The sequence below is a fragment of the Scardinius erythrophthalmus genome (genome assembly GCF_964197995.2).
Source record: "Scardinius erythrophthalmus genome assembly, chromosome: 25".
Taxonomy (NCBI): Eukaryota; Metazoa; Chordata; class Actinopteri; order Cypriniformes; family Leuciscidae; genus Scardinius; species Scardinius erythrophthalmus.
The window spans coordinates 12702657-12717241 of NC_138245.1; the positions used below are offsets into that span (position 1 = coordinate 12702657).

Genomic DNA, 14585 nt, shown 5'->3' on the forward strand with positions numbered 1-14585 from the left:
GGTTGTCAGACGACAGACAATGTTACAATTGATATTTCTGAAAAGAAGAATTGTCGTTTTAAAATGTTCATTAATACAAATCAGAAGGCAAATCTATTTTATTCATTACAAAAATGTTTATTACATACTACAACATTACAAAAAAATAACATGGTTTCATATTTACAACATCAAAAAAATAAGACATTCACTCTCTCCAGCAGACATTGTGGCTGGGAGAACATCTTGTAGGACAAGTTTTCAAGAAAATAAAGATTGCTTCGTTGCACAGATCAATATGTTAGTTTACAATGAGAGATCCATGCAGCTTTAACATTTCCTCACATTTCCAGACGGTGTGGTTTTTATGTTAGTGTGGAGGGGATTCTTCTCCAGAGACCTCCACATAGACAGTTCTTGATCCAGCGCTGCTCCCACTGTCTCATGGCGTTGGTTTTATTTGGGGATCTCAGCATGGTGACACAGCCACACCTAAGCAGACCAAAAAGACAAGAGCTCATTGAAGAGTGCTGCTAAATATAGAGTTTGTGAAGGCAGAATCATCATCATCATATGTGGAGATAAAAGATTTACAGGCCCAACTACCCACAAAAAGCATAGCACATCAGTCTGTTTACTATTCAAAAGTAATTTTATGTAATTGGTCTTTATTATTCCATCAAACTCTTTTTAGAAGTCAGAAGTTCATATACTGTATATTGTTGCCGGAGCTACTTCTCTCTGTTAATGCATATAACGAGTCACACAGGTACGTCTGGGCTACTCCACAGCGGTTGTCGTCCAGCTTGGTCTAAAATAGTGTCAATATAAACACTTATTATAGGTGTACCATAGTGATTCAGGCATTTTAAAATATGGCACAAATGGCCTTTTTAAATATAAAACTGTTATTTTAAATTATAATAAAATTTCACAATATTACATTCTTTTTAATCAAATAAATGCCACCTTGGTGAGCATAAGAGACTTTCAAAAACATTAACTTCAACATCAACTATCAACATCAAACAACAACTAGCGCATATATATTCTTTTCAGAAGACAAAATAACAATATACATTAATTCACATAAAATATTATATATACAGTTTTGGCCAAAATTATTAGAACACTTGGCATATTTAAGAGGTTTCAATTGTTATTGTCAATTGTGACAATGACACTAAACATTCTTCTAACTATTGCCGGAACTGCGACAAAAGGAATCTGCTGGAACATTGAAAATGATGGACTGGCACCGTCAAAGTCCGGACCTCAACCCCATCGAGCAAATTTGGGGCGTTTTGAGAAGAAAAAAAAAAAAACACTGGACAGCTCTATTGGTAAGGCTACATTCAAAGGAAAGCTTTTGGCTTCAGTTGCAGAAGGCATGGGATAACATTAGCCGCTTTCTGACCGGAGGAACCTTTTCACAGTTCCTAGAACTATTGGCTATAGTACACGGATGTCGGCGTGTTCGCACCGCAGGAACTAGGAACGATTTTAGTTCTAGGAACTCCATTTGTAGGAACTAATTTAGGTCCTTCTTCAGAGTAGAGTCTAAACCAGCACTATAGGAACTATCCGTGACGTTAGTGTTCGCTGATTGACCGAACGCACGCGGAACACCAGCACCCGCCATTTTTAAAACAGCTAGAATGTAAACACACAGATTATAGCCTATATATTTACTCCATAAACTAACTATACAAACATGGAAAACAGTGATAGATGGGTCTCTAAACCTTAAATGCTGAAGAGAAAATCCAACGCATCTTTGAGTGGACCAAGCCAAACATGATTATGTAGGCTAATAACCTTTTTTCATATACTGTCTACTTTCTATAACAGTTCTATCTAATAAGATATTAAACAGTACTGTTAGACAGATCGCTAACTAATAAACACAGCGAATGCGAGCATTGTTTGCTCTGGCGTTCTCAGCGCCACCAAAATAAAGGTCCGACGCGCCGTCAAAATAAAAGTCACCGTGCTTGCGTCACTCCCTTACCCCTCCTACCAGTTCCTATGGCCACTTGGCCAGTGCGAACGCAAACAGCAAAACCGAGTTTGGGGGAGAGTAGTTCTTAGAACTGTTTAGAAGTGGACAGTTCCTAGAACTAAGTTCCTAGAACTACTTGGTCGGAAAGCGGCTATTAGTGTTGAAGTTCTCAGGAAATATATAGACACTATGCCAGAGAGATGTGCTGAAAAAAAAATTTTTTTTTCAAAAATATATATAAATATTTTCAAAAATACATTTTAAAGGCTTTATAAACTAATTTGTTTATAACATTAACATTTCACTTGAGGAATACTTCTAAAAATATACCTGGTGCAAGCTTTGCTGTCCTCTGTTGGAGAGATTCCCAAATGTAAACATCTCAGATGGTCCATCTTCTGAGATGCTGGAATCCTGAAACAACAGCATCAAAACATAAATGCCCTAACCACTGGCAACAATTAAACCTTTTTATCAGACAATTATCTGTCAATTTAGTTCCTCAGAAATCAGACTTGGACTATAGCACAACAGGTCATATCTGGACAACTTTTATGCTGCTTTTTTATCAATTTTGGAACTTGGTTGTCCAGTCTTTATTAACTTTGATTATATTTGAAAAGTGGACAGGATATTTTTCAAATTATGCATCTTTTGTGTACTGAGTAAATGATTATAGAATCTTTTTTGGTGAACTGTCCCTTTAAGAAACCTATAATCGCTCACCTGAACACCTCCCCCTGTGCGTTGGGGTTGACCCCAGGCAGGGTGTATGGTTTGCCAAACTGAAGTCTAAGCGGGTGTTTGCTCTGGATCTTAGTGATGACACCATCGTTGATGGGCAGCCAGTCCATGCTGGGTACTAGGAGCTGACTGGGCAGCAGACAGCACTCATCAATCAACGTCTCATCGGGGTCCTGCGGGTGACTCTCATCTCGAGCTATCAACCAAAAGAAAACAGCAAAATAGAGTAAATTTTTTCACTGAACTGAAATTTTGGCCCAAAGAGTGGCGGAGGGTCTAACTCACAGCAGAGCCAGAGTTTGGTGAGCAGGCGGAAGAGCAGAAACATGCTGTCCTGGTTGTCAGATGTGGCCGTGTAGATGGGCAAACAGCCTGGTTTCAGCAGGCCCCAAATACGGATCATGACTAGCATCTCTCTGAGCATGCCCAGAGACGCACCATCCCGCAGGAACCCAAACCCTGGACGCACAATGGAGCCCTGAAAAGATATTCAGGCATGACAGCATCATGTAAAACTCAAAATTGGCAGGATAATTTGGCAGAAATTGGCAGTAATCTTAGTAAAGGTCGTCCAGTTGATCTCACCTGGTTGGGCAGGTTGGCCAGCAGGTAAAGAACAAAGTCTCCGACCCACTGAATGAGCTGCTGGAGAGATTGGAGAGGGGGTCCGTCCAGAACAAACTCCTCAGTCTTAAGGTTGATCATCACTTTATCAATGTCTGAACACATTAACCGATCAGAAATCTCCATTAGCGTCAAAACAACAAAAATGGGAAGATGGGAGAATGGTTGAAAAGATTGTATTTACAAGAACTGCTACACAAAGTCATAATTTTGAGTGGGAAAATCTTGCTGAACAAGCCACCTTGCGCCGAACAAAGCGACTTGAAACGCACCTTCTGTCGTAATTACGACTTCCCAACTCGTAAATATGAACTTCCTTGACGGCCAGGAGCTCACAAATTTTCAAATAGGTGCTATGTTTATTTATAAATTGCATATTTGAGGTCTAAACAACTACATTCACACCTAAAAAACTCTTAAAACTAAATTCGGTGATACAATAACAGTATTATTTGTAATATTATAGTAGGTTTTCTCCTCTGCCATTTATCTGGCAGAAACAGACGGTGTCATACAAATTGTGAAACGGTTTCCATATGATATTCTACTAATGACTGAAAAAGGCTCTCAGCCAATCAGATTTGAGAACCAAAATATAATAATATAATGTAATACAGTATAATATAATATATAAACCCACAAGCCTTCAATTCGTATGAAGGAAGACCTTTGACTTGTGTACACCAATTATTTATTTTTTTTCTTTCATCTTTATTCTCCACCAGATTAGTCCCCTGCTTCTCCCTACCAAACCGGAAAAGGAGATACGAGATTGCGCACTTCTTTAAGCAACATGTCAAAATGTGATTGAAATTTAAACTACACAACTATCACGGTTATCTCAAATAATTGAGATTAGATCAAATAACCAAAATCGGACGATTAATCAATAATCACGACAGGCCTACACTGAAGCATTTTTTTTTGGGTAGTGGGTTATTACCAATGTCAGTGTTTTTGGCACAGATCTCAGACAGTCTGTCTCCGGGACTCTTGTCGGGGGTGTTGAGCACATGAGGTCTCAGTAAAGACTTCAGCGTGGAGCTGATGGCAATAAGGAGCAGTTTAGCGTGGAAGTCACAGGCTCTTGCTGCAGTGGCAGAGGACAGCTTACACAGAGATGCCTTCACTGCCACTATACGGGTGGACAAAACCTTAAATAGAGGAATCACAAGGAAGTCAATTGATAAGTCATGAAGTGGAAGTTTCTATAATAACAGGTTGATCTACCTGCTGCAGTGCTTGGTTTTGTCTCATGTACTCCTCGTGAAGTTTCTCCAGAAGGTTATGCACCATGCCAGGCTGTGCGTGCAGCAGCACGTCCCACCAGTCATATCCCGTCACCATGCAGTACTCAAGGAGAAACAGCAGGTGGCGCAGGAGCGTGTTCATGTCCAACATTTGGCCCATAGATGGGGACACTCGAAGCATGTGCAACTGAAACCATAGGAGGGGAAACATAAGATCTGAGGGTGCTTCTGTCATCGCTAGGTGTTATGATATGTCATGCCTTGGTCATACCTTGCCATGATTGTCCACGCCCACCAGAGCCAGAGATGTCCAAGAGAACTGAAGGGCTTTGAAGTGCAGCATCGGGCCACCAGTCCTCTGGCGTTTAATGGCGGGTTCTTCTCCAACACGCTGGGAGGAACCAGAGGAACCGTAGAACACTCCCATGGTGTGCAGGGAAAGGCGATGGAGAATTTGGATACTGCCGTCATGGAACGCCAGGGCGAGACCTGCGGACAACGAACTAATAATCAATCTGAGCCATCAAAGCTACGTTCTTTGAAGTAAGAGAAAGGATACAAAGGCTGTACCAAGGCCTGGGAAGAACTTGGTGTCTGAGGCGACTTTGAGATCAGTGTTTGAGATGGAGATGGGAAGTTTAGGCAGAGCGACAGCAGATACACGGTCCAGATCGTTGGTCGCTGAGAGAATACGCCACTTCAGAATCATTGGCTGCTTTTCACCTACTAAAAATGTTGAGAAAACAAACAACAATGGGTTGACGTCTGATGACATCAGCAACTTAAGTTTCAATCCAGTAATCTAATAAACACACACACACGCATATACTACTGCAGCTCAGGGAATTTGTTGTGCCCAGCAGTAAAACAAGAAGACATAAATTTTATTTTATTCCACATGCTCTTAAATTGTTTTATAATAATGTACAGGTTTGATTGTATGAAGCCTGGTGTATTTCATGTTTTTCTGTGTATGTTTTACTCAACCTGTTTTTTTTTTTTTTTTTTTTTTTTTAAATTAGGTACATATGGTTGTCTTGAGCATGTGTTATGTTTGATACATTTCAGGGTTTTGTTCTTTAATATCCTGCCTTGTCAAACTCTAAATAAAACTAACTAACACATAGATATTTGAAATCAGCCCCCAGCATTGCCAGATTGGGTCGACAATTTCCAGCCCAAAACTCTCCAAAACATGCCTAAAACATTCACCCCCAAAAGAATGAGATAGAATTCTATTGTCATGACAACCAAGGTTTAAAAATAATTCAAAACATGGCAAATACAGTAAAAGAAAATGAGCAAATATAACAGAAATGTTTCTACTCATTGAGATAGAAAATATTAAAGCATGTCAAATATTTTCAAACAGCAGTAAAGAAATGAACAGACTATGTACATGAATTGAGAGGGTCCCTTATCGCGCTAAAAACCCGCTACACATGAGCCAACACCAGCCGACTCTGCAGTGGGCGAGTGTGTTTAGTAACGTCTTGATGACTGATTGGATAGAGTACATGCACATTTGGGTTCTGTTTTTTAACTAATTAGCCTATAAAATTTAAATTTAAATTTGAAAACCACCAAACTGATCCCAAACCAGCCCAAATCAATAAAGCAAAGATGACTAACAAACGACAAGAACAAAAAAATGAGCATACAATACAAAAGAAAATATACAAGCAAGAGTTTGTTAGTCACCAGCAGCACACCAGCTCCAGACAAATAACGACAATATCGCTTACTGCACCTTTACAATTTGCTTGAAGGCAAACATATTAAAGGTTGTATCAGTAATTTTCAGGCCCAAACATAAATGATCACATTTATCTAATCTTTCCTAACGATCCGCTAGCTGCCCGTCCCATAAGCATGCCGTCAAAAAAACGCATCTCTGTAGGCAGCCTAGGCTCTGAAATCTGCACACAAAAACAGTTGGTTTCACCACCACTCAAAACCAAAATAAATAGTGTTCCAAACCAATCACCGACAGGGGTGGGTATTGTGAGGTTTTGCGCTCGTGCACGGCTGCCTTAGCCTGACTTCGTCATACTCATATTCTAGTCAGAATGTGAGTCTGATACTGCTTCATAGGGCTTTTATTATGGGGCGTGTCTCAACCGAACCAGGAAAAAAAAAAACTCTGCACTCAATTGGATAGACCTACAACCAATCAGAGCAACGGAGTAAATGATGTTCTTCATTCATATTTTCAACCAACAAAATGTTGCGGCTCTCTGTTCCTCTTTTAAAATGAATGCGCTGTGGATATCTTCTATAACAGACGCGATGGCGGAATCTACAAATGATGTTTCATAAACAAAGTTCGGGAGGAGCACGTGCAAATAATCAATCCAATATCAACTTGTCATCAAACAATACCATGTCTAACGTTACCCCTATCTATCAGCATGAGGAAGCATACTCACTCTGTCAACTTACCTAACACTCCTTGACAGTTTTTCAGCATCCCTCCACCACCCCGAATCCTCACTCTTGTCTTGTTCTCTCACAACCAGGTACACGGGGGGAGTATGGCTACCGAGCTCACAGCCCTCTCCTCGGACAGCACGTCATATACGCATTTATTCTATCTGACTTATTTGTGTGAACTCGTTAAATCTCATATATATGAAGGACTAAAAATGACAGAACGAAAAATAAATAAATAAATAAATAAATAAATAAAAGTAGAAATAAATAAATAAATGCAGAAATAATAGTAAAAATAAATACATTTTGGTAATATAAATGGCTATTTCTGTATTTTTACATGTATTTATTTATTTATTTATGCATTTCTATATGTATTTATTTATGTATTTATACATTTATTTATATATTTATGTATTTATATATTTATTTATTTATTTATTTATTTATATATCTATATATGTATTTATTTATACATTTATTTATTCCTACATTTATTTATTTCTGTATTTCCACATTTCTACATTTATTTATTTCTGTATTTCCACATTTCTACATTTATTTATTTCTGTACTTCCACATTTCTACATTTATTTTTCCCTGCGCATGTATGCTAATTGACCAATGGCTAAGCCACGCCCCCAAACGCGATGAGCCAATCACAGTACGCATAGCTAACCCAAGACACTTGGACGTTCTCTGCTTCCTCGTCCATTGCAATGCATTGCGGTTATCAGTTTTCATTCGTTTTTATGTTTTTTCTTGTCATTTTGGCTTTAAAACAGCGTGTGTGTGTGATTTTGGTTGGGTGACAGTTGTAGGCTACAGTTTGACAAGAGTACAGTTTGACAAAAGCACAATGTTGTGTTTTACACAAATATAAGTAGGCTAAACACTTTGCAGTTTTAATTATGTCCTGTATGAACAAAATGGAGTATGTTTTTATGTTTCCACTGTTCGATCGCGCCCCGGCGCCCGCTCTCTGACACACACACACACACACACATTCCAGCAATGCAATCTTGACATCGCAGCCTGTTCATTATTCTGCGCTCTCACCAAACGCGAATAGAGCGTCAAATTCGCGCGTATCCGCGTCTAGTTCGACGCTTGAACATTTTGAAACCAAAGCGAATAGGACGCGCGTATAAAGCGAGCGTTTGAAGCGAAATAGCACCAAACTATGACGTTTACACTGTGAACTGTAAATCTTTGTTCTGGAGCTGAAGCTTATCGGCCTTCTCAACAATAAAATTATTAATATAACCCTCCAATGCATATTTAAGGCCCTTTTGGTGACATCGAGATGATATATAATCTTTCTGTCTCCAAAAAATCATCAATTGCCTCCTGTGAAATGTCTCAGACTGTGACAGCTGCCAAAGCGCCTGTTACCGAATGTTGACTGAGTGAGTGGAGGGGGCGTGGTTAGCCATTGGTCAATTAGCATACATGCGCAGGGAAAAATAAATGTAGAAATGTGGAAATACAGAAATAAATAAATGTAGAAATGTGGAAATACAGAAATAAATAAATGTAGAAATGTGGAAATACAGAAATAAATAAACGTAGGAATAAATAAATGTATAAATAAATACATATATAAATATATAAATAAATAAATATATAAATACATAAATATATAAATAAATGTATAAATACATAAATAAATACATATAGAAATGCATAAATAAATAAATAAATACATGTAAAAATACAGAAATAGCCATTTATATTACCAAAATGTATTTATTTTTACTATTATTTCTGCATTTATTTATTTATTTCTACTTTTATTTATTTATTTATTTATTTTTCGTTCTGTCATTTTTAGTCCTTCATACATATACGCATTTATTCTATCTGACTTATTTGTAAGTGTGAACTCGTGAAATCTCAATTCTCCAGCGGCAGTCATCTTTGTTGTAAACTAATTCAACCCAACCGCTCTTTGATGACGTGGGTGATTACGTAACCGCAGATCATCTGTCCATCATCGATTAAAGCCCGCCCTGGCAATTTGATTGGCTCGGCCTTCTGGGAGCCGAGCATAATTACTCCTCAATGGATCGAGTCCAGACCGAACTTCCCGACCAAAAAATTTTGTGGGCGGGGTTCGGGCTGGCACCCAGGCTATGGCTGCACGCGAAAACCTCACAACACCCACTCCTGTCGGTGATTGGTGATTTCATGTGTTTTTTAAGCGATGTTATGTGTTTTTTAGGCCAAAACATTTTTGATCACATCCAGCAAACATCTCCTCACTATCTGCTAGCTGCCTGTCCCCTGAACACACTGTAAAAAAACGCGGTCTCTGTAGACAGCCCAGGTTCCATAAACAGCAAAAAAAGCAAACTGGCCCAGCCTGGACCATGAAACAAAACAAACAGTGTTCCAGCCAATCAAAATGAGGAGGAGGGAGGGTCGAACTAGCCTCCGTTTTGTTTGACAATACTATTAAAAATAGTAAAAATGAACTATAATAAGTGTATTTTGGGGCACAGTATGTATTTTGTGCCGCTAGAGGTCGCATTTTCAAAACAATAACAAAACCATAGCTTGATGACGCTGTAAAGGAGTGTGGAATGATGGGAGTTGTTGTCAACACTTTTCTTTGATTTAGCAAAAATCTTACATATTGTGCTTTTAAATAATGTAAAAAAAAAAGTTCAATGTTAATATAGCATAGCAGTATTTGTTGTACTGCCTTTAAAAACATTGAATTATAGTAATGTTTACATTTTAAAAGTAAAACATCAGTGTAATACTGTAACAAAACTATTTTCCAAGTCTGGATGTATGTTACTTACCCACAGGTGATCGATGTTGAAAGATATTATTAACTGGGAGACCCTCCTTCCGCAAGGACCAGCACTCTACAATGCTGCCCATCTGACTGGACGCACAGAGCAGCACCTTCAGAAACACAGCAATCACAAAAACATGTTAAGATATAATAACCAGAAAACAGCATGGAAATCAACATTCAATTTCTGCCCGGCATTATCAGCCAAGAACTATACTAAATCTATACTATATTAAGAAATTATATTATACACTGCCGTTCAAAAGTTTTGGATGGTAAGATTTTTAATGTTTTTAAAAGAAGTCTCTTCTGCTCACCAAGGCTGTATTTATATGATAAAATACACACACAAAAACAACAACAAACAAACAAAAACAGTAATATTGTGAAATATTAAGACAATTTAAAATAACTTTTCTATTTTAATATATTTTAAAATGTAATTTATTCCTGTGATCAAAGTTGAATTTTCAGCATCATTACTCCAGTCTTCAGTGTCACATGATCCTTCAGAATCATTCTAATATGCTGATTTGATGCTAAAAAAACATTCATTATTATTATCAATGTTGAAAACAGTTGTGTACAATTTTTTCAGTATTCTTTGATGAGTATAAAGTTCAAAAGAACAGCATTTATTTGAAATACAATCTTTTGTAACATTATAAATGTCTTTACTGTAACTTTTGATCAATTTAATTCATCCTTGATGAATAAAGTATTGATTTCTTTTCATTCTTTTCCCCAAAAAATAAAATAACAATTCTTACTGACCCCAAACTATTGAACGGTAGTGTTTAATGTTACAAAAGCTTTCTATTTCAGACAAATGCTGTTCTTTTGAACTTTCTATTCATCAAAGAATCCTGAAATAAAAATGTAACTAACTGTTTTCAACACTGATAATAATAAGAAATGTTTCTTGAGCATCAAATCAGCATATTAGAATGATTTCTGAAGGATCATGTGACACTGAAGACTGGAGTAATGATGCTGAAAATTCAGCTTTGATCACAGGAATAAATTACACTTTACTATATATTCACATAGAAAACAGCTGTTTTAAATTGTAATCATATTTTACAATATTTCATTTTTTTTTTCGTATTTTTGATCAAATAAATGCAGCCTTGGTGAGCAGAAGAGACTTCTTTTAAAAACATAAAAAATCATACCGATCCAAACCTTTTTGGACACTACCATTCAAAAGTTTGGGGTCGTAAGATTTAGTTTGAAAGAAATGAATACTGAAAATGAAAATAATCATTTCTATTCATTTTAATATTTACATCTTTAACATTTAAAAATGAATAACTAATTAATGCTACAAGTAATTTTAGGTATGAAAGATTAATTTTCTGACGTACCTGTTCCGAGTTTTCACGTGTCAGGAATTTAAGGTGTGTGACGGCGGGGTACTTGTCCCTCCGCACCGGGTCAGTGGTGCAGCGCATGAATAGCGAGGGCAGTAGCTCAGTGTCGATGCGGCACTTCTCATTCACTACGCTCACGCACACTTTATAGAACTGCACCGGAGAAGAACTGCTGCCATCGGTGGCCGCCACCACGATATTCCCACCGCCCGTGAAGGCGATGTCAGCCAGGGCCACGCGACCCCTCAGCCTGCACAGGCTCTCGCTGGCCGTCAGAAGAGTCCCGTTTGGCTTTAACAATGACACTGTCACCAGACCGCTTACTGTCACTGCTAGCCAACCCTCCATGGGTTTCCCGCCAAACAACGTGAGGGAGGGGGAGAACTTAACCCGGGAAAACTTCTCTCCAAAGTTCGTAGAGCCAGACTGAAGAGCAACAAAGACATCATGGTGTTAGTTTGGTTTTTTAACCCTTAGTTAGCAGGCGGTAATGAGGTTTCCTTGCCTTTTCAACATGCAGGGCGAGTTTGACGCCATTGTGTAACCATGAGAGGGACACGATCGGGTCTCCGTCCACCGAGCTGCTCTGTGTGCACTCCCAGCTGTTCACCAGGTGCTCCGTCATCCCCCAACACTTAATATGACCATCCCCATCAGCAGACAACAGCTTCGAGCCTGGCGGACCACAACACACACAAACAAATGGTGATAATGGAGAGGACATTTTTAAATCTATAGGTGAATCTCAAGAAACCTTTCAAGAACATGTCTGGCTTACAGTTAACTCTAAGTTTAAAAGAAAAAGAAAAAAATGAATTACAATTGTATTTATTATCATAATAATATTAGCTTATTTCTTGCATTGTGACATATGACAATACCGCATATTATGTATTGATTTAATTATGTCAATATAGATCAGTACATTTACATACATTTTATTGAGTACTAATAGTTTTAATTAGCTTTAATTTTTTTCTTTTTATTAAATGTTTCAATTTTTCTTTTGTTACTTTTATGAGGGTTTTAAAATTAATTTTACTATTTAGCTTTAATTTTCCTTTTTCATCTAATATTTGGTTTTAGCTTTGTTTCAATTAACAAGTAAAGTCAAGTCACCTTTATTTATATAGCACTTTTTACAATATAGATTGTTTCTAAAGCAGTTTTACAGTGATAGTAGGAAATTAATGCATCAAAGATTGTTTTGGCTGTACATCAGCTCTTGGAGAAATGAATTGTCCAGTTTAAGTAAGATCAGCGTTGATTCATTTCTGTTGTAAAAATCATTAGTTATTAATTTAGGGGCCATTTGCACAACACCTTTTTCAACTGAAAACAGAAAACTTTTAATGCGTTCTGGCCGTTCATTTACACGACAACTGCGTTTTGGTGGCCTGAGAACGCAAACTTTGCAGTAGGTTTCAAAGTGCAAGCTTTTGAAAACAAGTTTTTGATCTACTTCTATTTTTAGTATACCGTTGGAGTGTATACATCCTTAGTTCATTTATCGTTACAGCAGCTCTGGAGAAAACAGTGATGTCATCATCCAGCTCAGTTCAGTTCTCATTCAAAAAATTTGTAATAGTTTTAGTTAATGATAATAACCCTGATTTGCAGTATTTTGGATCTACATTTTACATTTTCCCTCCCCAGATGATAAATTATGAAATAATTATATTAATAAAAAAAATTAATGATTTCAATCATAACAATTAAATGCTATTTTTCTCATTTGTAAGTTGCTTTGGATAAAAGCTTCTGCTAAATTATTAAATGTTTAAACTATTTATACATTACAGTAGCATCTATTGTTCTGTCTCTAATTTATGCTGATTTAACTAAAATTATCACATTACCGTAAAACAGTAAAATTACTACATCACAAAAATGAGAATACTCATTTAGAATAAGGAGAACTGAACACTTCAGCGCCGGTGAACACATCATCAAAGATGCAAGAGGGAGAGGAAGATACTTTGATTAAAGATTACAAGGGCACATGAAAAAAAAAAAAAAACATATATATCCTATTTCTCATTTTAATTGTAATTATTACCTGGACATGTTCCAGAGATTTCACAAATTTCATGATCCATAAATTAATCATGATGACTGACCTGACTGGTCCCATTCCAGGCAGGAAATGACCTCAGTGTGACCAGAGTTGATTGAGTACACATCCCAGGGGTGATCAGTGTCAATGATGTGTATCATATGACTCAGATCTACAGCAGAAAATGACACCCGTTCATAAATCAACTATCCCCTCATTGTTGTTGTTGTTGGTAGTACAGTATCTCATCAAAAACACTGATGCTCTGGACATCTCCAATTCAGAAACAATTAAAAGTGTATGCTTTTCCTCATCACTCATTTATAACTCACCAACGGGTCTGATAATATTGGTAATAAAGGCATTGTCCAGACCTTTGTCATCCTCCTCATTCTTCAGATCAGTGGTGAAGGCGATGAGGTTTCTACATGACCAGGCGCACACCAGAGGGATTGAGGGACAGTGGTTGCTCTTGGGTCTCTTCTCCCACTCGCAAACATATGCGATCTCCATTATATAATGAATTAAACTGAAGGTCAACAGCACATATAACTTTACTGAATACCTTTAAATATATAAACAATCACTGTGTGAGTCAATAAAAGCAAACACTTAGCATCCCTGCTAGTGTACAGAAAGAAACAGAACAGAACGAAGGAAATAACAGTTGTACAACTGCATGCTCCTGCTTTTAAGATAGAAAATAGATAAATGTGTTAAAGTATAACTGCCATGTCATTACTAAAACTATTTTATTTCTAATACTTTTATCGGCATTTTAAAGCGGCACATCACTGAGCGTCTATGTTCGTCTATTCTTTCCGCGTTTAGAGACTTTACTACGACGTGCTGCCCCCTATTGGACTGGAGGAAGTATTCTTTCTTTCTTTCTTTCTTTCTTTCTTTCTTTCTTTCTTTCTTTCTTTCTTTCTTTCTTTCTTTCTTTCTTTCTTTCTTTCTTTCTTTCTTTCTTTCCTCTACGAAATACTTTTTGTTCCTTTCCTTCTATTTTCGTTTAAGATTTTTTTTTATAATATTTTTTTTTCTGTCATTCTTAAATGATTTAAAGTGGACTTAATGTATACGTATGTTTATTTTCTTCTTTATTCTGCCATTGTAAAATAAATATCTTATGTTGTGTTTTTACCTGTAGTCATCCCACCACAACAAGGCGCTATATACTGTTCTGGTTTAATGTTACAAGTGGTACTTCCACTGAATGAAACTCCTTAGCTGCTATACTGACTAGCCCTTCCACTCTCCAATAACAAGATTCAGAACCTTTCTTTAAGTAACGTAAACGTTTTATGGAATATTG

General features: G+C 37.2%; 1 protein-coding gene across 2 annotated transcripts; it reads right to left on the reverse strand.

Annotated features, from left to right (window-relative positions):
* Positions 1-73: 73 nt before the first annotated feature.
* med16 (mediator complex subunit 16) lies at positions 74-14113 on the reverse strand. Of its 2 annotated transcripts, none has more exons than XM_081358273.1 (14): positions 13642-14113; positions 13332-13439; positions 11717-11886; positions 11206-11637; positions 9843-9948; positions 5170-5325; positions 4871-5088; positions 4580-4786; positions 4293-4503; positions 3311-3444; positions 3011-3203; positions 2708-2921; positions 2312-2395; positions 74-471 (listed from the first exon to the last, which is right to left on the reverse strand). In XM_081358273.1, the coding sequence occupies exons 1-14, from the start codon at positions 13778-13780 to the stop codon at positions 345-347; spliced, it is 2499 nt and encodes an 832-aa protein (XP_081214399.1). In that variant the 5' UTR covers positions 13781-14113; the 3' UTR covers positions 74-344. The 2 variants fall into 2 exon arrangements, with proteins under 2 accessions (XP_081214399.1, XP_081214398.1); XM_081358272.1 differs by having other exon boundaries at positions 13600-14113.
* Between the last annotated feature and the right edge of the window lie 472 nt (positions 14114-14585).